Source organism: Polistes canadensis, unplaced genomic scaffold, assembly GCF_001313835.1.
Source record: "Polistes canadensis isolate GaletaPanama2010 unplaced genomic scaffold, ASM131383v1 scaffold_130, whole genome shotgun sequence".
In the NCBI taxonomy this organism is placed as follows: Eukaryota; Metazoa; Arthropoda; class Insecta; order Hymenoptera; family Vespidae; genus Polistes; species Polistes canadensis.
The window spans coordinates 118625-142692 of NW_014569677.1; the positions used below are offsets into that span (position 1 = coordinate 118625).

The window sequence follows — 24068 nt, forward strand, 5'->3', positions numbered from 1 at the left end:
ACCGGATAAAAAAAAAAAGAATTGTTTCTATGTTAGGCTTCAAATTTTTCAATCCACCCACGCGTTCACGTATATACAGAGCAATATTTCAATAAAACAAATGTAAAAATTAATTGTAATGATTAATGTCATTTAATTATTCACATCTCATTCTCTAATTATCCTAAATTAACAAAATTAATTAGTACTCTACTTTATTATATTTAATGAAACAAATGTTGTATGTGTATTAGGAATTGAAACATTCGTAATTATTTGCGACCGATAATGATAATCAATTAGTTCAATTGCGTATTTTGTGTTTATTTTGTGTATATGGATTGGTATATTCATATATACATTTTATCTACTTTATATTTTAAGTATTTAGTCAAAAATATACATATACATATATATTTCTATTAAAAAGAAAGTAACTAAAAAGGAAAACAATAAGACTCTGGAATAATATGATCGTATTAACTCGAATTATAGATTTAGATAGAATATTTAAATTTCTTTTCTTACGAATATAAATATGTCCAAACGTGTTTTTCTAAGAAACGAATGTAAACATTTTATACATATATATATATCTATATATATATATATATTTATTACTTGACGATAACAATCAATTTAATTACATACAATAATTAATATTGAATGCATATTGCGAATATATAAGTATACGGTAATATTATATATTTAGTAGTATATATTTAGTATATATTAAATAAATGTGTATATTAAGTCTTACGTTATGTAAGTATATATGTAACTGAAATTTCTAACGATATTTCGAACAAAATATTTATAATAGAAAAATAAGATTAAAAATACTCAATTGCCAATTACCTTTGTTTTCTATATGTTTCATTTGAAATAATGATATTCTATACCATTATTCCTACATTATCTATTCCTGTGGTCTCCTAAAAAGTCAAAAACACACGCATCGTAAATAATCTATTTATAATTAAAACGAACAAGAAAAAAAAGAAAACTATAGATCTTTTTTTTAACGTGTCAAAATTTTCATTTGATTTTCTTCTCGTATCAATTTGGCCATAATTGAGAGTCCCTGTATATATAAAGACGAAATTAATATACAATTCGTACAAAAAAAATCAATATTTCTTGCCTCGCAATTGCTTTTAAATATTTTACAATTTTATAGAAAAAAATAAAAAAAAATATCTAAAAACTGACCTTATCGATCTCCTCGTCATTCGAATAACTATATGAAAAACGTATGTATTGAGTAGGTTTTGTACTATCATAATAAAACGAATTTCCAGAAACTACGAATAATCCATTGGGTATACATTTGTTCTTTACAAAATGATATGTATCATCAATTCCAATCAATTTAATCCATACAAAGAAACCACCTTTAGGTTCTATCCAATTGGCTAATCCTGTTAACGTTACAAAGATTTATAATTAAATCCGATAAGATTGTACAATAATTTTTTATTTTTATATTACTGTGTAAGATATAAATTACTTTCACGATTACCTGTAAGATGTTTTTTAATTCCTGCTAACACACTGTTACGTTTTATTCGATAAAAATCTTGAAGACTCTTGAAATGTTTATCGAATTTATCTTCATCCCACGAATCAAATAATTTGTAAACAATCACCTTTTAGGATTAGCGAGAACATTGATAATATTTTACATTGTCATTATGATACATATATATATATATATATATATATATATTTTGTTTAATTTGATTTTACCTGTGACAACGAATTGGCTTGTAAAATGCTATTTTCTACATGCAGTGACAATTTTTTCAGAAGTTCGGTGTTAGCCGAGACGCAACCTAATCTCATACCACTACTAATAATTTTACTAAATGAATCCACCCTTAATACGCGTCCTTCTGTGTCCAATGAAAAGAAAGACGTAGGTTGTTTATTCATAAAATGAATAAAACAATACGCTTCGTCTTCTACAATAAGAAAATTGTATTTCTGCGCTAATTCGTATACTTGTTTCCTACGACTTTCGGTTAATACAGTTCCTGTTGGATTTGCACCAGTAGGATTGACGTATATTAACTAATTGTAAATAATAATTATTATAAATTATACGAGGAAAATCTAGATACGACAAGTAAGATTTTCTTTCACGGTGATTTATATTGTTTTGTTACCTTCGGCAATGGTTTTCCATCGCTTAATCTTTTTTCGCATACATTTATTATTTCCTCAGGTATGATACCGTCGCTATCCTGGATTATTTCAATGTAATCGGGATTCAAGGATACCAACTGTAACGAGATATTAAAAATGTTTTATACTCTTGCACACACTCGCATTTTTACGTGTATGGTTTGTATTATATGTGCAATGTACGAAATAACAGGTCATTCTAATCGTCATAGCGAAAAAAGCCTCGAGTGCAAAAGATTATTATATTTTAATTCGATCAGTATATCGGTATATCATTAATATATATTTTTGAAAAATGTAGTCAGAAATATTATTGTCGACTCACTGAATTGATCGTTGCTGTATACGTCGGCGATTGAACCATAACTGGATCACCTTCGTTGAGAAACATTTCAAAAATTTTCGAACAACCATCTTGCGAGCCAGAAAAAAACATTACGTTCCAATCTGTTCGTTTAGGATTATGCCATTTACATTGCAGTTCTCGATACTTTTTTATTAAGGGCAAGTACCTATATACGAAATTGTTACGATACGTTAAATAAAATATACAATTTTCTAAATGTTTGAATAATTAATTACCCGCTAGCAGGTCCATATTGAAGAGCTAAAGCTAAATCCTTATCTTTAAGATCCAAATTCGTTTTATCTTTGCACGACACGTTAATTCCTTCAAAAGGATAAGTATCGGTATTTGGTATTCCACCAGCAAAATTTATTACATCCAATTTGTTACTTGATAAAAAAGTTTCAGCTAGAATTTATATAATAAGATATGTAATATTACACTTATATGTTCATAATAATTATTAACAAACGATATTTAAGATTTATTAAGATTATAATATTTAAGTATGTCTTACTTATTCGTCTAATCGGATTTTCTCTCCTTCTAAGAGTAATTTTCGAGTAAAATTCGGAGTAATTCATTTTGCTTTTTACTGTGTGCTTTAGCAATCGTTAATATGTGTTCTCATGTAATGTAGAAAAGCAACTAAAAGTGGAATCTAATCGAAAAGTTCAAACTGATAAATGCATTTATCGTGATGATAAATCCACTATCACGTAAAAAATGACATTTACATATACACAGAGACAATTATCAGTTTTATCGAGTTGACATATGTGGTATTGTTATTACAATAACATGCTATATAATGATGATAAAAGTATTATTTTTACTTGATCTTTAATATGCAGGACCGAACTTCAGAATGCGGAGGCCTCAAGGCAACGAAAGTGCAGAGATCATCTTATATATTTTTTCACTGTGCGCTTCATACAAATTATTCTATACTGCACATTTACATTGTAATCGAAAACTAACACACACAAACATAACATTAAATATTTATTTTATATATACATAAATTTGATTTTTTAAGAGATTATTTGATGCATTTAAATTTGATTATTTCACAGAAAAAATAACAATGTGTCAGAAGGACCAAAAAAATGTTAATAATAATTAAATTTGTTAATAAATTTAGATTGAATTTAATACAGCCATTCGCCCGGTAGTACTTGCGTTACATAATTTACAATTAGACTTGAATATATCGCAAGTAATACCGACCCAGGTCTCACCGCGAGGAGGTTGCTGTGTTCGGAGACCCGCGGGCTAAAACTCTACTTCTACAATTTATCTTTCTAACAAATATCATTTTTCATTAATCATTGATTAGAAATATTTAAAAGTTCAACGCGAAAAACGAGTCATAAATTTGTTCACATCCAACTTATTATTCAAATTGGATACAAAGTTCACGAACATCGTTTTTTTTAATCAACCTACCTACCCGATTAACATTCCTAGTTGCAAGTTCTCATGCAATAATATAAAACATTCTGATTGACATTCAATTGAAACCTCAAATGTAACACGCATGTTGTTACGAAAGGAACACAACACGCACTGATGTGTACTGATGTGCATCGAGTATTATTTTAATAATAAGAAAAATTTGTAATGCTATCAAGAATATCATCAATCATATTATTTAAAATCTTATAAAAATATTTTAATCTTTCGTAAGAAAAGAAGAAAAAAAATACATGTCTTTTGTTGTATGCTTTTTTTTTAATATACAAAAATAATATATGAATAAATAATATTTCAGTTAGAGAAGGCTTTTCATTCAATCGGATTCCATCATAATCGCAGGTCGAAGTAGAAGCTCGATCTCGTGTCTGGCGAATGCTCGGTCATTCTATTTTGTACAATGTAAAAAGCAAAAAAAAGAAACGTTCGCAGAGGATGTAACAATTTTGTAAAAATTATATGAAATTTATTTGAATAATCAAACTCTTAAATATAAAATCCATTGTTTTCATTAATTTCATATACATTTTTTAAGAGAGACAAGAATACGCTTCTAATAACTTATCTAATTTAAATTGTGATACATTAGGCCGTTGCTTAATAAATTCAATTAAACTATTTACAATGTTCTTATCGCAAATACATAGAATATCTTTTATCTGATCAATAGTATATAATTCTAGCATCTCCACCCAATATCTTTCTAAGTAGTCAATAAGTTCGGTAACTATATCATCTAGATGACTCGTAAAATCGTCGTGATCAGCTGCAAAATACATTTGATAAAATTACAATATGTGTGTGTGAAAAAGTTTGTATGATAAATATTATAAATTATTAATAATATTATACAAATACTTGATTTAAGCTTGCAGATGATGTTTATTATAATACTGTTGATTTCTGGTATAATGCATATTTCAGTTTTCTGTATATATAATATTATTTCAATGCATTCCTGAATACACAATGCAGAATTTTCATCAAGTGGAATCAAATTGCTTTTATGTTTATATGGCTGTAATATCTTTAGTATAATATCCATTAATATCATAATGTTTTCATTATTGTCACTGTTTGCTGTTGTCATTGTGAATTTCATAGCAGTGGACATTATGGTAAGCCATTTTTCAATCATTCTTATTTCTGAATCTGTGAAATGTGATTTTTGCTGCGGAATAAGTTGCATAAAACACTCTAAAAGTGCAGGAACCAATTTCTTTATGTTAAATAATTCTAACAGTAAGTTGGTATCGGTTAGTTTCGAAATTGAAAGAAGTAAATCTAAAGTTGTAATGAGCAAGTCATCTGGAACATTTATAAATCAAATCTAAAATTACGATAGCACATACTTAACAATATAGAGCACAGTATTAATTTACTTACTATTAGTAGAACTATTTAATACAAAAATCACAACGTCGCTAAAAAATTCACACTCTTTAATATTGTTTACCCATTGAGATTTAGGATTCCTTCGAATATCCCAAATTACTGCTTGTAATAATCGAAAAATTTGATGTAAAGACTCTGTATCGTCTGACAAAAGATTACTCCAAATTATTTTGACAAGTGGCTTATTATTTCCTATTGATTCCAATATACATGTTTGACAACATATATTTCCAATAATACCAAGTAATATTTCCTAAAAATAAATAATTTTATACAGTTGATACAAAATTTATTGATCTATATCTGATCATTTTCATCCCGAGTGGTTCCACCATTCGGGAAATATATTTCAGAAAGAATTACGATTGCACACATCAAGGAAATGAAATCCGCCCCCAACGATGCATAATATTTAAATTTTCCTTTACGAAATAAAAAATTGTACAAAATCTCTAATAATTTATAATGCAAGCTTTTGGTGTTGTTTTCTACATTACATAAATATGTTTAACTAAAATAAAAAGTCGGTAAATCATACTGTTAATCTAGGTACAGTAGAAGTTTCTAAGGAAATTTGGACTATTTTCAAATAGTCATTTTCATATAAATACATGGCTATGTCTTGTTCAGCAGTCATGTCCCATAATATACACAAATCATTTTCTAATTCCTCGGTCCAACCAACATCTTGAACCTAAATAAATTAAAAAATCTTTTAAGTATATAATATTATTTAATACATAGACGGTATATATTGATGTGGAATTACCTTTGATAACGATATAAGTGTATTAAGTATCCATTTTGCACTATAAACAGTATCTCCTATACTATCACCTTTCATTGTACCTAATTCTTTATTATCAAATTGACCAGAATCTAACATAACCGAATAATTGGCAAGATTTGTATCAGATACGTTCTCAGGGGAATCTTCTTCTTTTGTACTTGTCATTATTATTTTAATATTTCCACACACAAGATAAATTTAAACTTATATTTTTCTCTCTTCTACTTTAATCAACTTATCTTCCAAATTTATACAGATCATAAGAAGAATTTTCATATCCTGAAATTGTTCTAAAATTCAATGCTTGCAGCGCCATCGAAAATTACATTTATTTTCGTAAAACTATTATGGGTAAACGTTTAGTATCTACGAGAGATAAAACAGTTTGAGAAACTGAAAGAAATTAATTACAACCAAAGAATACAGAAGTACATAGAAGCTCACACACAAGTCCAATTTTCGCGTAACAAAATTTATTAGCCAGTAACATGCATCGATGTTTACACGTTTAAGTCTAAAAACTAACTAAAAGACAATGTAAATAATCAGGGCAATTCCTGTTTACATTTCGGCACAATAAAGACACCGAGTTTAAAATAGTCATCTAAAAACATAAGAAATAAAATTATATATCAAAATTATTTTCTATTAAAAGTATGTTAATAGGTATGAAATGTCTATACAAATGTATATGTGTTTAAATTATGCATTAGAGAGGGTATTCAAATAATTGTTAATTAATCAATAGAAGTGTCTATTGTTGTTTAAAAGATCGGAGAATATGGACTACTCGAAATGTAAACAAAAAAATGTCCTGATTGCTTACATTGTCTTTTAGTTAGTTTTTAGACTTCAATGTGTAAACATCGATGCGTGTTACTGGCGAATAAATTTTAATTCATATTTATTTAAGTCCAACAATGGCGCACCAATAGCGCATCAATTATGCTTTATTAGAATATCATTGGCTCTCTACTAGCGTATATCAATGGTGCTCTATTACCGTAATAATGGCGTTCCGATATCGTATCAATGGCGCTCTATAAGCGTAATAATGGCGTTCCGATACCGTATCAATGGCGCTCTATGAGCGTAACAATGGCGTTCCGACAGTATTTTAAAATGGCGTCCCAATGCTTCAGAATTAACTAACAATTAGTCTGTTATGCAATAATGCATGTATTATAATTATATAAATGCAATAATTATTAGCTTTGACAGCCGATTATAGGGATCAGTTCGTATATACAACTTTAGCAAAGTGTTTATTGAATAAATGTGTAAGGGAAACTGATTAGAATTTAATCGAATTAATCCACTAACAACTTAAGACTATTTTCTGCAAATTTGAATGTAAATCTTAACATTTTTTCTCCAATTTCGGTCTGTCACGGTAACATAAATTCTTTTTTATCATATGTAGATACACTTGATGCTACTTATCAGTTGAGTAGGAAAAAAAAATTCTATTTTTTGTTATTTATTTAAAATATAGAAAAATGTATATTCGTAGTCCCTTAACTTTTGCAAAGAAATTTATGGTCGTTAAACTGGCTGTTTAATAAATTTGATGCATACTTATATATAATAAATATATTAATAAAGTAAAAAATAAGAGATATTAAAAAACAAATTATTAAAAATATATAATATATTCTTATAACTTTTCATTTGACCTTTTTACGGATAAATAAATTAGAATGAAAATAATAGGAACTGTTAAATATGCATCTTTCGCATCATTAAGAATAACAAGTAAAACCGGTTCTTGTTTGCTTTCACTTTTTATAATCATTTCATTTGACGTTTAAACATTCTAGAATAGTATATTGGATTCATATAAAATGTACCGAATACTCGATAGAAGTTAGTTTCATTAAACTAATTGTTTATTTGTAAAGATAATTGTTGTAAATCACAAATAGAAATTTTATAAATGTATCATTATTTTTTTGCAGCTATTAAAACTCATGGTATTCAAAGGATTCGATTTACTAAAGCAAATTCTTTGGTAACATTTATAAAACCAGAATTGGAGGAGATAAAAGCAGCTGGTACTTGGAAAAGTGAAAGAATAATTACATCACCTCAAAGAACAAGAATTGTATTAGCGAGCGGACAAAAAGTGTTAAATTTTTGTGCAAACAATTACCTAGGTTTAGCGGTAACAAGAACTTTTTTTAAAAATTAAAATTAAAATAAATATAAACCAATAAATGTAAAATGTATTAAATATGATTAGGATAACAAAGAAATCATTACCGCAGCTAAGGTCGCTTTAGATAAATATGGAGCTGGTTTGAGTTCTGTTAGATTCATATGTGGAACGCAAGACTTGCATATCGAATTAGAAAAGAAAATAGCAGCTTTTCATTGTAGAGAAGCAGCAATTCTTTATGCATCTTGTTTTGATGCAAACGCTGGTCTCTTTGAAGCTCTACTTACACCAGACGATGCAGTGTTCAGCGATGAGCTTAATCATGCCTCGATCATTGATGGTATTCGATTATGCAAGGCTAAAAAATACAGGTATCATGTAAAGAAAAATTAGAATAATTTGAAAATTAGATGATTCTTAAATTATCCTGAATTTTTGTTTCTAAAGATATAAACATAGAGATATGGCTGACTTAGAAAGACAACTTAAGGAAAGCTCCACGTCGCGTTTACGAATTATCGCGACTGACGGAGTCTTTTCGATGGATGGTACTATTGCTCCATTGCCAGATATAATCGATCTTGCAAAGAAGTATAATGCTTTTACATTTGTAGATGATTGTCATGCAACCGGATTTTTTGGAAAAACTGGTAGGTAAGTAGATGATTTCTATTAGTTAATAGTTAATCATTCAACTTATCTATATGTTTAATATAATTTAATGTAATTTTAGAGGGACTGAAGAATATTTCAATCATTTAGGTAGTATAGACATTATTAATTCTACTTTAGGAAAAGCCTTAGGTGGAGCAGCAGGTGGATACACAGTCAGTAAGCAAGAACTGATTGATTTGTTAAGACAACGCAGTAGACCATATTTGTTTTCAAACTCTTTGCCACCACCTGTTGTAGCAACAGCTAATAAAGTATATACTAAATATTCTATACATTAATGCAATATATTAAATCATAAATAATGAAATAAAATAAATGAATTTAAACAAGAATTTCTCATCTATAGGTGATGGATCTAATATCATCTGATACAACATTTTTGAAAAATGTAGTGAGCAATACAGAACATTTTAGAAAATCAATGACTGCTGCTGGATTTACAATCAATGGTAATAGTCACCCCATTTGTCCAGTTATGCTGGGAAATGCGAAATTAGCTTCAACTTTTGCTGATGAAATGATTGGTACGAATACCATTTTGTTATTATATCTATTTTAAGTCATATCACTATTCAAATTATATACTTCTATTTATTATTTATGTTAATTCATATTCGTAATTATCTTTGAAGGAAAAGGAATTTATGTAATTGGCTTCAGTTATCCTGTTGTACCAAAAGACAAAGCAAGAATAAGAGTTCAAATAAGTGCAGCACACACTAAAGAAGATATAGACAAAGCTATATATGCATTTATACATATTGGAAAAAAATTATCTGTTATATAATAATATATTAATTACCTTTTTCCAGCATAAAAAAACTAATATTAATCAAATATTCTTAATTATATGAAAATAAAATCAGACTCAATTATGATTTTGTGCATTAAACATATTTAACATACCAACATTGTTATTATAAAGATATAAATTAAACTGACAAAAATAAAAAACGATTATTAATCATAACAATATGATATGATAAATGTGAATATGTTTTATGCAATTAAAATTTTTTATATAAAGATTTGTTAGCGCGTTTTTGAATATTTGCGTGAAGTATTTTGAGCAGATAGTCGACGATATTATATAACTATTCGAACTATTTGTCTCTTAAAAATAATATATTTATAATTAATAGATTATTTTGTATAAAATGTATACATTCAATATAGGAGATCACGCAAATAATAGAAAATGCATAAAAATTTTTATCTATCAGTAATCTACTACGTTTTTATGTAGATTTAGAAAAAGCAATAGAGAATGAATTTATCTGATTATTGTAATATAAACTATAGAAATATAAGAATTAAATCTTTATATAAATTTTTTCATAATGAAATCTAAATCATCAAATTGTCTGATTATATGTAATATATTATAATCCCATTAATTACATTTATGTTAAGGTTTATACGGTTTGATAAGATTTTCAGAGAATTCTTTAACTTGCTGTACACCACGAACTTCTCTTTCTAATAAAGGCAGACGTGTAACATGAAAATCTTCATAAAGATCCATAATCTTGAAAAAAAAAGATACAATAAGGAATTATTATGTAAATATATTAATTGTAAAATAATTAATCTACCTGTTCCAAATATTTATCCTGAATTCTGTGCCGGGCAAGACAAAGTCTACATGGAACATCACCTTCCTTCAGGAAAAGTAGTTGATTTACTATAATATTGTGTGTATCTATACCACATTTCGTTAATTCTTGTACAAGTCTTTCTGTCTCATAAAGTGATAAAAACTCAGCTATGCACACACAAACAAAGGTAGTTTGATCTGGATTTCTAAACTGTTCGTTGACTTGACGAATAACTGCTAGCATTTCTTCCATTTTATTTGAAAAAGTGTCCACATTGAAATCAGTGATTCCCAATAAAGAACTAATCTATAATAATATATATATACACATTTTAAATTGAACATAAAAGTGTTACTTTAAATATTTAATATAACAACTATGAAACATCATCAACTATTTAACAAACCTGTTTAATGAAAGGGCCAATTTTCATTTTTAAACGTAACAGTTTTCCTAAGCCTTTTTCAACCACTTGTGGGAACGACAATAACCTTAAAGTATGACCAGTAGGTGCAGTATCAAATACTACAACGGAGAAGTTCATTCCTTTAACTAATCTAAAAATTAATATCCACAAATATAAACATTTAATGCATTAAAAAAATATGAACTGAAATATTAATCGAAGCTTAATGAACGTTTACTTCATAACTTCAGCGTAACTCATTGCTTCATCTATACCAGGAAATGCGCCAACTATTTCTTGCATAACATTTCTACTTAATCTCATTGCTTCCCCACCTAGAACTCTCATTTGTTAATAAAATATTATAATGTATTATATATTAATAAAAGTATAATGATATGCTTCTACAAACCTGCTTCACCTTCAAAATATTCTTCAGGTAACTCGGTAATACCTACATTTGGATCAATTTCCATTGCGAATAAGTTATTGAAACCCTTAACTTTGGTAGGTATTTTACTAAACTTCTGATCAAAGGCATCTGAGATGTTATGGGCAGGATCCGTAGAGATAATAAGAACACTTTCTCTTACTTTTGACAGTTGTACAGCAAGAGAACAGCTAAAAGAAACAAGAGAAATCAATATAATAAAGACAAATAAAAATGTTTATCATTAACAGATGCATAATTTCAAGGTTGTAATTACCTGCATGTTGTTTTCCCAACTCCGCCTTTACCTCCGACGAAAATCCATCGTAAAGATCGTTGTTCAATGATATTTTTAATGGAAGGTTCATATTGCTCCGTTGCTTCATTATCATTTACATTCATGTTATAATTTTTTTAATAAATTGTACAATGTTTGAAAAACTTAACACGTCATGTATGACTTAATCAAAAAATAAGGAAGGAATTGTAAAGATCGTAATCGAAACTAAAGACAAATGTTTAAGAGTGTTACTTTTATATATGAATGTATGCTTTCTTTATATATTAGATAAATTTAATGTCATTATTCATTGGACACTCTTTTTTTTCCTAATTAATAAAAAACAAAAGTTCAATTGGAGATTTTTGATAATAAAAATGAGTGCTCACCACTACCTGTTTTCTAATTTAGATTAACGACTAAGCATAACTAAATATGACCGAATAAATCTAAAAATTTTTTTTTAAACGATAAGTATATGACAAAAATTATAGTATGATGTACAAATTTCATTTAACATTGACAAATTTTTTTAATTAACGAAACTATTAGAAATAAAACAATGTGTATATATTTATACAAATGTGACTGGTGTTTTATTCCACGGAAAACAATGGCCAATTAAAATTAGTCCAAATCTAAAGCTAAGCGTCTTATTGGTTCAAACTAAATGTAATCAAATACTATCTAATATCTTAGAATTCGTTAATATTTATATTTCTTTTTTATTATTCCAATGATTATATATTAGAACGTAGAAAAAATTAAATGAAAAAAACAAAAAAAAAATAAATTTCTTTTTATTGAAGTAAATATAACAAATGAAAGATGACACAGATAGATGGAGCTACTTATCTAAGTTTGGCAACCATTCATTTTGTTGTTGCCGGTAACAATCATTCTTCTGAACTTAAATGGCGTATCTATTATATATTTAACAACATTATTCAGAAGTTTTAGAGCGTATACTTTCGGTTATATAAATATATAAAATATTAATAAATATAAAATAATGATTCCTTTTTTAATATAAAAGTGTATTTCTAATATTACTAAGTGTTATATATATATATTTATATATATATATATATATATGTATATGTAAGATTTTATTATTTTTAACAAACTTTCTTAAATTAAGTTTTTCATGCTACAACTACAAACGTATAATATTAAAATTATAGAATTAAGTACCATCTCTGATATATGACACGAGGACTTACATTTGTTATGCTAAAAAAGTATTGAGTCTTAAACCTATAAATTCAATTTATGTTTTGTATATTTATCAATGAATATAGATATTGATAAGAATTACAATGGAGCGTGGCAAAACAAGTACAGGCAGAGGTGCTAAAAATAAAATCGTTCAGCATCCTTCTGGTTTCTTTGCACTTGGATCGAAGAGTTCCCGTGGAGAAAATTCAGATTCTAAAAGACTTGGTGTTATACATCCTAAACCAAGCAGTACTGCTTCCACTTCTGGTAATTATGATATTTCTTTAAGCAAAGAGAGAGAAAATGTTTTAATGAAAGAAAAGTTAATATTTTAATATTTCATTACTATTTGTTTCTATGAATATAGACACAGAACGTAAAAAGGAAGCACCGACAGGATTTCTATCATTAACTCCACAAAAAAAGCAAAAACTCTCACAACATATCACTCATCAAAGACCACCGTTTTCTAGCACTGAGGCATGGGAAGCAGTAGCTACGGAAACTGATCCAGCAGATTTTGTCCCATTAGTGTTAGAAGCTAACGATAATGATGAGGGTGACAAAGTTATTGGCATTATTTGCGGTGCTATAAAAACTCTTAAAAATCAAAGATGGAAACCTGATACACTAATATATATGGGATTACTATATTTAGCCAAAATTCGTGCATCGATTTTTTCTAATGATTGCATTCTGCATGCATTGTCATCTATATTAAAAAGAGATCAACCTCATAATTATAAGAGTAAAGTAAATCCACTTGTACCAGTGCTTGCTGCAAATTTATTAATGAAAGGATTTCACGATAAGAAAAATTGGCCAGAAATTTTTGTACAAGTAATTACAATAAATTTTACAATATTTGTCTATATAACGTAATACTGTGATATAATCTTTTAACTAATACAAGTTAGAAGTACATAGTAACATTTTCTTTTTTTACTTCTATAGCTTTATATTGAAGATGCATTAGGTGAACGTGTATGGATTGATCATGAAGAATGTAAGGGCTTTGTTGATAATATATTAACAGGATTTAATACAAGACAACCACCCAAAAGTGTATTACAAACAGAATTATCAGTATTAACACCAAGAGATTGTCATAGCCCTTCTACGGTAGACGATGAAGAACCAGGAACTTCAACTGTACAATTTTCTGGAGATAAAGAAAAAATAGAATTTCCAGTAACTCCCAGATATGCTCATTGCATGGAAAATGTAGAATATGTTGTATTAACAGCTGTCAAAGAACAAATAAATAGGAGACAACCGGAATCAATAACAAGAAATTTTTTAAAATTACTTTCTTCGGCATGTGGATTTGTAGAAATCAGAAACATAGCTGTTCCAAGATTAGAAATGTGGCTACATAATCCTAAATTAATGAGACCTGCACAGGAATTACTTAGTTATATTTGTTATAATTGTACATCGCATACGCAAAAAGATGTAGAAGTAATAAGTCAACTGGTAAAAATGCGATTGAAAACTAAAGCTGTGATTAATTTATATTTAAATGGGGTAAAGGAACTTATTGGTCTTCATCCAGAAAATTTATCCACCATTTTAAAACATACAATTTATAATGAATTGTCAAATGCACGCAATCCGAATAACATGCCAATGTTAGCTGTGATTTTTCAAACATTACCTGAGCAAGCAGCTAAATTACTTGCAGAAATATTTCAAGATTTATTAATGAACAGAGAAGATTATTTAAGACCTTTACGTGCACTGCTCAGAGAAATAGTACGTGTTTGTCGACACGACATTAATTTAGTTACATTCGCACGTACATTAATGTCAGAAAGACAGGATATAGCACAACAACTACTAAACTTTGAATTCAAGGAACGAGTGTTTATGTCTCTAATTGATTTACTTTGTCTTTGTATGCTTCTGGCTATCAGTCCACAAGTCAAAGAAACTCTTGCACAACGCGGCGATAAAGAAGATGTAGCTATATTACATCATTTTCAAAATTTAGTTGCAACAATACAATATGAAACAGTTTTATGGCTTCGGAATACTGCACAACAAATGTATCTTATTGGTAAAAATGAACTGCTTCATGGTTTACACAAGATACTAATGTTGGAATCTGCTGAACATTACTATAAACTAGATAATTGGCCACCAGAATCAGATAGAGTGTTCTATCTACGTCTCGTGTCGGATGTTCCATTATTACAGAGTACATTATTAAGGTTACTATTAATAGGATTTGCTAAAGTAAGTAGGATATGCAAATTCAAATATATAAAATATTGTTATAAAAGAACAGAATTTTTGTTTTCAAAATTTATAAATTATACACAATAACATAAGTATGTTAATTTATTTGTAGGAAAATAGTATTACACATTCGGAAACATTAGATTTGACAGATCAATTAATAAGAAGAGCAGCAGCAAATTCAACAGAAAGTTTTCCAATGTTAGAAGCTGACAAAACGGATATTATTGAACTTATTTTCAATCTTTGCATTTATCAACCACCAGGAACAATAAATATACCTTCTGGGTAAATTTATATATTACTATGTTTTATGTGTATATAGGATTTATATAATAATATATATTTTTAATAACTTTTATTTAGATATGTACCACCAACTTTAGCAATATCAAATTTATATTGGAAAGGATGGATAATGTTGTTAATTTTAGCTGCTCATAATCCTTCCACAATTGGCGCTCTTGCATGGAAACGATATCCTATTTTACGAACTCTTATGGAAATGTGTATTACTAAGTAAGTAAGTATATTAAGTAACATTGAAAATTGTTATATAACATGGTATATATACTTTATTGGTGAAATATTTTCAGTCATTTTGCATATCCTCCACCTACAATGGCTTTACCAGAAATTATGGAACAAGAACGGGCCAAAGAAATGCATGTTGAAGCAATGGAAAAACAAGAAATTCTTGAATACGAATCTCATTTAGCTGCAGCATCAACAAGAATACAAATTTCTGAACAAAACAGTTTGCTTTTATCTCAATTAATAACTATGGATCCAACCGGTATTGCCAGAAGGCCACCACCAGCTGTGTTAGAACAAATTAAATCTTTGAATGTATCTCATAGATTAGGACATTTGCTTTGTCGATCTCGAAAGCCAGACTTTTTATTAGACATAATACAAAGACAACAACAAAGTTCGTCACAAAGTATGCCATGGTTAGCAGATTTAGTACAAAATAGCGAAGGTTCACTCAGTCAATTACCTGTACAATGTCTTTGTGAATTTTTATTGTCTACAAGTACTCAGGCAGCTGAAAAACAGCCCAGGCAACAACAATTATTAGCTCATCTTCAAACTTTATTAACTGATCCGAATCAAGATCAACAACATGCCTACGAAGTTTTAGAGTATTTTTTAAGAAGATTAAGTAGTCAACAAAGCAGTAGCCGCCTCCAAGCCATCACTGGATTAAAAATGGTTCTTGACTCAATACCGCTCGAAGAGGAAAGTATGGAAATGGATATTGAAGTTGATAGGTAAGTTATGTGCATGTATTTCATTTGTACATAATAATTTATTTTATTACATTTATTTTTAAAAGAAAATAATTTTATTTCAGAGAAATTTGGTTGCTACGTAAGCTACCATCGATACCACATTTTGTATCAATACGTTCTTTAGTATCTACCGCTCTTCGAGGTGCCTGCCAAGTGGAAAATAATCCTGATCTCGTACATGCTTATATATCATATCTTGCTGCGCATACTACTGAAGACGATCTACCTGATTTAACTGATTTAGCAAATGAAATTTCACAATTAGTGGTTGAACGTAGTACAATTATTGCTGCAATTCTTCCACAGCCAGAAGGTGATAATCATCAAGCTAAACAGACATTACATGCATTTATGGCAATATTTTGCAATTATCTAGAAAAAGCTAGAGCTCCTAGAGGAGAAGGATATGCTTGGTCTGAAAGTCAAGATCAAATTCTTGTTCAATGGAGCAGTGGAGAAGAATGTACCATGCATATTTTGGTAGTTCATGCTATGATAATACTTTTGACTTATGATTCATCCGACGATGATGAGCTATTTGCTAACTTATTGGAAACGTGGTTCCCTTTAAACACAGATCCACCTAAAGCGTTTCTTGTAGATACGAGTGAAGAAGCATTGCTCATTCCAGATTGGTTGAAATTACGTATGATTAGAAGTAATGTGCCACGATTAGTTGATGCAGCTTTGAAAGATTTAGAACCACAACAATTGGTTCTTTTTATCCAAAGCTTTGGAATACCTGTTTCTTCAATGAGTAAATTATTACATACACTTGATGCTGGAGTACAAATTGATCCAAGTTCAGTTGGAGAGGCAGTACTCGATAAAACTTATATGGCTCAGTTAGTTGAAGTTCAACATAGAAGAGGAGCTACAGGAGGATTAGTATTTGTACAAGTTTTGCAATTATTGGAACCACATTTACCAGAAGAAAATGCCATGGCATTAAATAAATTGCAAGAACCATTACCTCAAAGTGCTATGGTACAGAAACAATCTGTTATTCAATGTTCTGTAAAAACTGATGTTCCACATCTCATTAATCGACTATTTATTGAAAATATTTCATTAAATCAAAAGCTAGATGCTTATCATCGCTTACATAAAACACTTGCAAAAGATCTTCAGAAATCAGCAAAAGAAAGTGGAGCAGTGGTCTTAGCAATACAACACATATGCAGTGTTTTAAGCTCAATGCAAGTAGAACAATTTCTCAGATCTTTGGTCCGTGTGCCTCAATTTTCTTGTAATTTAATGCGTATAATATTACTACCCTTAAAAAATCTATCAACCCCAAAGCAAGTGGTTGAATTGGCACGAAATATGTGTTTAAATCTAATATCACTGATTGGTGGTGACATAAAAGCACCCATTCTCTCAATTTTAAGAGATTTTGCTAATGTACAGTTAACGAACACTCCACAACGTAAAGAATTAATTATGTTAATGCAAAATAGAGATCCTGGAGCAATTTTAGAAAATACAGATGCTGTAAATTTAGAAGGTGTAGGTCGAAAATTGTTAGATATTAGCCTCAAACAACAGAAGAATGATGTCCTTATTGAAGCTATGACAAGATTATTAATTACTGATAGTAACGAAGGCATTGTAAGATCTCGAACGAGATTGTTAATTGACTGGTTAGCTTCTGTAGAACCTGAATTAATTGATACATGTCCTAATCTTCAAATGAAACTTTTATTTGGAAAAACGAAAGTACATGTTAAAATGGATAATAATACTTTGAGTTTGCATTCCTGCAGACCATACTTATTAACACTTCTGACACACAGAGCAAGTTGGACTACTTTATATAAATGTGTAGGATATTTGCTGGATAAATATGATGATGGGTAAATAGAAGAAATATTACATATACAAAATTTATTTCTTTAGCTAACTTTATTTTATTGAAACAGATACGATCCAAGTGCTGTATTGGATTTTCTTTGGGCATTAACGTGTAATCCTAAACTTTGGCAAGGTCGAGATAAATTTACACCAAAGCATTATGTACCTGAGAATATATTATTACTACAAAAAGAACAATTACTGAACCTTGTTGCATATGTAGTAGCTGAAGCTGTTATTATATGTAACTGCGAGGACAGAAATTCTGCGCTTACCCGTATGGAACTTCGCCTTGATTTGTTACTGCATTGCATTTCAACAAATGATCATTTGATTGCTAGTGTAGTAAAGTATTTAACAGAAAATATGATGCAAAATAATAGGTTCGTTAAATATTATCTTGATCTAACGTATATATTCATTAATTTATTAGATAATAAACCTGTATATGTTTCAGTGTAAATTCTGATATGGCACATCAATTTCTTTTACATATGTATATGAAAATACCAAAAGTAATATGTTATTTGGATGTTAATCAAACAACAAAGTTTGTTGCCGGTGCAAAAATAACAGGATGGACTGGTTCAGTTTTAGATAGTATGAGTCACTCTTTATTAACAGCTTTGGCGGCAACACCGCGACAAAAATCGTGGACTTTTAAATCTCAAGAATTTGAATTGTGTGCTAGAAAAATAGCGGCTGTACATCCAATTTTAGTATTACGACAACTTCCAATGCTAGCCTCATCATTGATGGGTCGATGTTATGTGGAGTATAATCAATTTAAAACAGGTCATCATTTAAATCTCTTTATACAAGTAATGGGATTGCTGGAATTATTACAACCTTATATATTTAATGAAGAACATAAAACAGCTTTAGAAGATACATTAGAAAATTATTTCCTATGTTTTCAAGTATGTTTTTTTGCAATAAATTATAAAATTCATTTTTGATTTAATAACAATTTAACAAAACCAAGCTCTTTTTAAATGCATTTCTTTTAAATTTTTAGATCTACAGTCCGACAAAAGAATTTATACCTCTAATAACGAGATTTGTTACTTTCCTATATGGATATATCTCTTATGATCCCAATAGAGCATTAAAATATTTAAAAAAACATGCCCAAATACTTCAGTAAGTAATTTTCTTTTAGACTAAAATATAATGTTAATCATTTTATTTAAATTTGCATATAGTGAGTTACAGGCACATTATCCCAATTTAGCCATTTTGAGGACACTTATATCTGGAATTCCAATTCCAAGAGAAGGAGAAGATACAGAAGAGATATTATTAACACTTGCTCCTAGCCCACTTCCATCAGAACCTGCAATTCCCCAGCATCGACAACCTCTAATTACAGTACTTAATAAACTGCACGGAGAAGGTACAATTAGTTTAATTTTGTTTACGAAGAAAACTTATTAATAGATAAATAAAAATGTACTAATTATTATTAGACGTATTCGGAGTTCTCCAAGATATCGAACATTTGTCTTCTCGCAAACCTGCCATGTTGGAACCAATAATTGATAATATAGCAGAACTACTTCTGTCACCACAAGGGAATATAAGGACATTAGCTCACACTTTACTTGCTAGAGCATTAAAACATCATCCTGTCTCTAATCCAAATATATTATCTGCTTTTCAACGATGTTTAGACAACCCTAGAGCTGACATACTTATGTCAGCTTTAGATAAATTACCAGATATTGTTTTATGTATGCAAGGTAATATATTTTCTTCTAATGTAATTATTAAAATATATTACATTTATTGTATTTTCATATTTGTGTATGTGTACGTATGCATATATTTTCGTTTCTTTTTTTCAGAGCATGCATTACCATTGTTGGAAAAAGTATTTGAGTTAGGAGTAAATTCAAACGTAAATACTGTTCCTTATATAAATAGAAGTATTGCCTTGTTAAATACGCAACGAGGTTGTTAGAATTAAAGGATATACATTTTGTACAGAAACAAAAAAAAAATACATTTTTTCATAATTATAAGAGATGTGTTCTTTCCTTGTTATTACATTTTTTTAGATAGCCGTTATTTTGGTAAAAACGTGTTTTTATTAGAGCAAATTTTATACTCATTAAAAAAAAAATGTTTTCATTTTACTACGAAAACTGAAAAAGATACCAAAGAATATAGAAGTACATAGAAGCTCACAAGTCGACTTTTCGCGTAACCAAAATTATTATAGATAGTACCCTCACTAACAGTGAATAATTATTAGATATTATATTTTTTCTAATAATTTAATATTTGTACTTTTCCTTTTTTTATATATATATTTTTTGTAAATGTAAAATCACGCGTTTAAATCTAATTTTTTTTGCAATAGTAAATAGAGATTTGATCAAAATAAATAGAGAATTCAATTGAAAAGTGCATCTGCGAATGGGACGATTTATATGTCAGGCTATACTATCATTTGATTGTATGATTAATATAGTTTTCTTTTTGTTACAGGTGATCATCGTTGGATTTACAACCAAACTTATTAAAATAATACTTTTTAAAATATAAATATATGTATTTATAAATACATTTCTGAAGGTACACACATTTTTATACACTAAAAATTCATTACAATTATTTAAAATTCTCTTAAAATACCTACTCTCGCCCACTGTTGGTGAGGGTACTATCTAAAATGATTTTGGTTACGCGAAAAGTCGACTTGTGAGCTTCTATGTATTTCTGTATTCTTTGGAGTTACTATATACGTTACTGTTAAGACCAAATTTGTCCCTCCATTATACCTCTTCATTAAATGTAAGTAGATACGGCCCTGCACTTTGAACAGTATGGCCGATAGTGCAGTTTTGAAAGAGGAGCAAGTATTAGATGCAACGTCCAGAAAACGAAAAATAATAGTTTCTACAACTAAAGTTATAAAAGTTGAGTGTAATGATTAAAGGTATGACGGACGATGAAGCTATACAGGCCACAAATGATGATGCCAGTGAGTGTAAAAGATATGCAGTGCAACTTGGATACTGGTCTGATCCATTCATCAATTTTTTTGTGAAACAAACTACACGAAAGCCTCCCGAAATCAATCGTGGTTACTACGCAAGGGTCAAGGGCATAGAAGTATTCATCGACAAATTCCTTAAAGTGAGTAATAACGGCAGAGAATTTTTCTAAATATGACTTTCAAATTTAGTATAACCTAAAATACGGAAGTAGTAAATGGTACAGCTGATTTGTACAGCAAAGATTTTCAGTGCCGGAAACCTTGACCTGGCCGAGGCCCTGCTCTAATTTCTCGACATGATCTGCTTTTTTAGTAAACTTGTGATATAGGTCAATGTAAAATCTATACTATCAGCAAGCCTTGTAATAATTTGTCGAAAGCATTATTTTTGTCGATCAAATAATATTTGACGTTATGCACTAAATGACAAATGATATATGTAACTAATTTTAAATATAAATATCTTAAGATTTATTTTGTAATTGAAATTTTATAAATATCTAATTATTAACAATATATTTTGTTGTGAGATTAATTGTATCTATGAATTACTTAACATTAGTATAATTTATTTATAAGATTTCAGTTTGCAAAATATTACAGAAATACTTCTATTTATATAATTAAAAAGTACGAAGTATAATTTGTAATATTCACTCAATAACATAACTTTATTTCTGCTGTTTAATAAATTACAAGCATTAGGGACTTAAAAAAAATAATTAAAAATATTATTAACACAAAATTATATATTGATACATTTTGTACTATTGGTATAGCTGTCAGGTGACAAGAGTCAAATTATAAATTTGGGTGCTGGTTTTGACACACTTTATTGGAAACTCAAGAATGCTGGAAATAATCCTACAAACTTTGTAGAACTAGATTTTCCTAGTATTACAGCGAGAAAATGTTATCACATTAAAAAACATAAACAATTGATAGATACATTAAATACAGAAGGTAAAAGTATTAATATATATCGTTTATATAATAATAAAACAATTAATATTAATATTAATTTATCTTATTTACAGACGGTGAGATAAGGTTTTCAACAATAGATTTACACGCTGCTAATTATCATTTGATAGGAACAGATTTGCGAGATATATATGAAGTAGAAAAAAAATTAACGCAAGCTGAAGTTAATTTTGATTTACCAACCCTATTTCTTGCGGAATGTGTTCTAGTATACGTAGATACTAGAGCAGTTTCAGTACTATTACAATGGCTTGCAGATAAATTTCCAAATAGTTTATTCGTGAGTTATGAACAAATAAATATGAAGGATAAATTTGGGCAAGTAATGCTCTCAAATTTACGTAGTCGTGGATGCTTATTGTCAGGAGTCAAAGACTGTAAAACGCTAGAAACTCAACAAAGACGGTATGATCTACTTTATTGTCTGCACTTTGGCTAAATTTCAATATATCCAAGATTATTGCATACATAACTTTAATAAGGATTTTCTTTTAGATTTACAGTAAATAGATGGGAAGGTTCTAATGCTTGGACAATGGTAGAAGTATACGATTCACTGCTTCAATCGGATCGCATTCGAATTGAGCATATAGAAATGCTTGATGAACGAGAGCTTCTCATTCAATTACTACAACATTATTGTATTGCAATTGCTTGGAATGGACAAACATTTAAAAATCTGTCTATAGCACAGGGTTGATTTTCCAAAACTTTTTCAGTTACTCCAGGTAGTGATAAAGTATAATCAAATATTGGTAAGTTCACGAATCATTCATTATAATAGCCAGGGGAAATTAATTAGAAATCTCATAGAAGCATAAAGATTCTATATAAATTTATATATTTGTTTGAAGTAAATAATATTTTTGTTAGTTAAAGAAACAAAGAAAAGAAACAGATTTATTTTTGTGCATTTGCGAAAAGGTGTGTACATGTTTTAAACTGCATCAAATATATATTCCTCTGTCTTCTTTTGAATTTATTTATTTTTTAAGAAATAATATAAAGCAGATAAATAGATGAGATCCATAATAATTATTTATATAACAATGATATTGGCAACTCAATGGTCAATTGATAGTATTTGAAACTACTCCTTTCTTGTATAAATGAAACCTCAATTTATATACATATAAGATTAATTGCTTCCGAACTCTAAAAATAGAAATAGTTAAATTTATGAACATTTTATTGTAATATATATATAATTATATTATTATTATTATTATTATTATTATTATTATTATTATTATTATTATTATTATTATTATTAATATTAATATTATTATTATTATTAATATTATTATTATTATTATTAACTGTTACACTAAAGTAACAGAAGTTAATGGGAGTAGTTCAACAGATACAATGAAATTCTATACAAAAAAAATACGTTGAAAACTTTATTGAAGTTATATTATAATCAGAATATTTAGAAATTTAACAATGTAAACAATATGCTGCTGTCATAAGAAAAAAATATAAAAACTTTCAAAAATTTGTATTTAAAAAGGTATCTACATTGCATTATAAGTATCAGAACATTGATTATTGGGTAGCTATAAAGGCAATAGTATTTAATAATAATAATCGAGTGTTGATAAAAAGAAAGTATTGAGTTTTTCTCTTATTAAGAAGTCATTATTTAAGATTATGACATAAGATGCAACGAAAGTGAGATTACTTAACAATGAAAATAATGTCATAAATATAAAATATGATATAATTAGGAAAACATATACGATATATGTA

General features: G+C 28.5%; 6 protein-coding genes across 10 annotated transcripts; 3 read left to right on the forward strand and 3 right to left on the reverse strand.

Moving 5' to 3' along the window:
• Window positions 1-702: 702 nt before the first annotated feature.
• Window positions 703-3581, reverse strand: LOC106788265 (kynurenine/alpha-aminoadipate aminotransferase, mitochondrial-like). Its single transcript, XM_014751394.1, has 8 exons — window positions 3030-3581; window positions 2749-2920; window positions 2492-2678; window positions 2148-2264; window positions 1729-2052; window positions 1502-1628; window positions 1192-1400; window positions 703-1063 (listed from the first exon to the last, which is right to left on the reverse strand). The coding sequence occupies exons 1-8, from the start codon at window positions 3094-3096 to the stop codon at window positions 1001-1003; spliced, it is 1266 nt and encodes a 421-aa protein (XP_014606880.1). The 5' UTR covers window positions 3097-3581; the 3' UTR covers window positions 703-1000.
• Window positions 3582-4428: 847 nt separating this feature from the next.
• LOC106788254 lies at window positions 4429-7255 on the reverse strand. Of its 2 annotated transcripts, XM_014751372.1 has the most exons (6): window positions 7177-7255; window positions 6153-6452; window positions 5922-6077; window positions 5375-5636; window positions 4847-5296; window positions 4479-4754 (listed from the first exon to the last, which is right to left on the reverse strand). In XM_014751372.1, the coding sequence occupies exons 2-6, from the start codon at window positions 6336-6338 to the stop codon at window positions 4519-4521; spliced, it is 1290 nt and encodes a 429-aa protein (XP_014606858.1). In that variant the 5' UTR covers window positions 6339-6452; window positions 7177-7255; the 3' UTR covers window positions 4479-4518. The 2 variants fall into 2 exon arrangements, with proteins under 2 accessions (XP_014606859.1, XP_014606858.1); XM_014751373.1 differs by lacking the exon at window positions 7177-7255 and having other exon boundaries at window positions 4429-4754; window positions 6153-6496.
• Window positions 7256-7377: 122 nt separating this feature from the next.
• Window positions 7378-10274, forward strand: LOC106788255 (2-amino-3-ketobutyrate coenzyme A ligase, mitochondrial). 3 transcript variants are annotated; one of them, XM_014751374.1, is made up of 8 exons: window positions 7381-7453; window positions 7994-8039; window positions 8132-8337; window positions 8416-8702; window positions 8779-8985; window positions 9065-9257; window positions 9353-9530; window positions 9639-10274. In XM_014751374.1, exons 2-8 carry the CDS (start codon window positions 8018-8020, stop codon window positions 9791-9793), a joined length of 1248 nt encoding a protein of 415 aa, XP_014606860.1. In that variant the 5' UTR covers window positions 7381-7453; window positions 7994-8017; the 3' UTR covers window positions 9794-10274. The 3 variants fall into 3 exon arrangements, with proteins under 3 accessions (XP_014606861.1, XP_014606860.1, XP_014606862.1); XM_014751376.1 differs by having other exon boundaries at window positions 8779-8981; window positions 9124-9257; XM_014751375.1 differs by lacking the exon at window positions 7994-8039 and having other exon boundaries at window positions 7378-7453; window positions 9639-10257.
• A 92-nt stretch (window positions 10275-10366) lies between these two features.
• On the reverse strand, window positions 10367-12249 carry LOC106788256 (ATPase ASNA1 homolog). Its single transcript, XM_014751377.1, has 6 exons — window positions 11718-12249; window positions 11423-11631; window positions 11249-11345; window positions 11011-11161; window positions 10602-10910; window positions 10367-10534 (listed from the first exon to the last, which is right to left on the reverse strand). Exons 1-6 carry the CDS (start codon window positions 11840-11842, stop codon window positions 10415-10417), a joined length of 1011 nt encoding a protein of 336 aa, XP_014606863.1. The 5' UTR covers window positions 11843-12249; the 3' UTR covers window positions 10367-10414.
• Window positions 12250-12591: 342 nt separating this feature from the next.
• On the forward strand, window positions 12592-20341 carry LOC106788253 (integrator complex subunit 1). Of its 2 annotated transcripts, none has more exons than XM_014751370.1 (14): window positions 12592-12609; window positions 13022-13205; window positions 13306-13778; window positions 13893-15176; window positions 15292-15467; window positions 15546-15698; window positions 15776-16453; window positions 16537-18330; window positions 18397-18711; window positions 18786-19248; window positions 19347-19471; window positions 19534-19724; window positions 19798-20070; window positions 20176-20341. In XM_014751370.1, exons 2-14 carry the CDS (start codon window positions 13040-13042, stop codon window positions 20289-20291), a joined length of 6207 nt encoding a protein of 2068 aa, XP_014606856.1. In that variant the 5' UTR covers window positions 12592-12609; window positions 13022-13039; the 3' UTR covers window positions 20292-20341. The 2 variants fall into 2 exon arrangements, with proteins under 2 accessions (XP_014606856.1, XP_014606857.1); XM_014751371.1 differs by lacking the exon at window positions 12592-12609 and adding an exon at window positions 12809-12821.
• A 791-nt stretch (window positions 20342-21132) lies between these two features.
• Window positions 21133-23492, forward strand: LOC106788231 (leucine carboxyl methyltransferase 1). Its single transcript, XM_014751312.1, has 4 exons — window positions 21133-21472; window positions 22112-22295; window positions 22370-22721; window positions 22812-23492. The coding sequence occupies exons 1-4, from the start codon at window positions 21263-21265 to the stop codon at window positions 23014-23016; spliced, it is 951 nt and encodes a 316-aa protein (XP_014606798.1). The 5' UTR covers window positions 21133-21262; the 3' UTR covers window positions 23017-23492.
• The last annotated feature ends 576 nt before the right edge of the window (window positions 23493-24068 follow it).

Bases quoted from the DNA above. Each gene is read 5' to 3' on its own strand.
- LOC106788253 (XM_014751370.1), top strand. From the start codon at position 13,040: ATGGAGCGTGGCAAAACAAGTACAGGCAGAGGTGCTAAAAATAAAATC. The intron at 16,454-16,536 runs GTAAGTTATGTG...ATTTTATTTCAG, and splicing joins ATGGATATTGAAGTTGATAG to AGAAATTTGGTTGCTACGTA. The intron at 19,725-19,797 runs GTACAATTAGTT...AATTATTATTAG, and splicing joins TAATAAACTGCACGGAGAAG to ACGTATTCGGAGTTCTCCAA.
- LOC106788265 (XM_014751394.1), bottom strand. From the start codon at position 3,096: ATGAATTACTCCGAATTTTACTCGAAAATTACTCTTAGAAGGAGAGAA. The intron at 2,265-2,491 runs GTGAGTCGACAA...ATCTCGTTACAG, and splicing joins ATACAGCAACGATCAATTCA to TTGGTATCCTTGAATCCCGA. The intron at 1,064-1,191 runs GTCAGTTTTTAG...TTATATATACAG, and splicing joins ATGACGAGGAGATCGATAAG to GGACTCTCAATTATGGCCAA.
- LOC106788256 (XM_014751377.1), bottom strand. From the start codon at position 11,842: ATGAATGTAAATGATAATGAAGCAACGGAGCAATATGAACCTTCCATT. The intron at 11,346-11,422 runs GTTTGTAGAAGC...TGAGAGTTCTAG, and splicing joins ATATTTTGAAGGTGAAGCAG to GTGGGGAAGCAATGAGATTA. The intron at 10,911-11,010 runs GTTTGTTAAATA...ATATTATTATAG, and splicing joins TTGGCCCTTTCATTAAACAG to ATTAGTTCTTTATTGGGAAT.
- LOC106788231 (XM_014751312.1), top strand. From the start codon at position 21,263: ATGATTAAAGGTATGACGGACGATGAAGCTATACAGGCCACAAATGAT. The intron at 22,296-22,369 runs GTAAAAGTATTA...TCTTATTTACAG, and splicing joins AGATACATTAAATACAGAAG to ACGGTGAGATAAGGTTTTCA. The intron at 22,722-22,811 runs GTATGATCTACT...ATTTTCTTTTAG, and splicing joins CTAGAAACTCAACAAAGACG to ATTTACAGTAAATAGATGGG.
- LOC106788254 (XM_014751373.1), bottom strand. From the start codon at position 6,338: ATGACAAGTACAAAAGAAGAAGATTCCCCTGAGAACGTATCTGATACA. The intron at 5,297-5,374 runs GTAAGTAAATTA...TAAATGTTCCAG, and splicing joins ATTAAATAGTTCTACTAATA to ATGACTTGCTCATTACAACT. The intron at 4,755-4,846 runs GTATTTGTATAA...TGTATTTTGCAG, and splicing joins CATCTGCAAGCTTAAATCAA to CTGATCACGACGATTTTACG.
- LOC106788255 (XM_014751374.1), top strand. From the start codon at position 8,018: ATGTACCGAATACTCGATAGAA. The intron at 8,986-9,064 runs GTAAGTAGATGA...ATGTAATTTTAG, and splicing joins TTTTTTGGAAAAACTGGTAG to AGGGACTGAAGAATATTTCA. The intron at 9,531-9,638 runs GTACGAATACCA...TTATCTTTGAAG, and splicing joins TTTTGCTGATGAAATGATTG to GAAAAGGAATTTATGTAATT.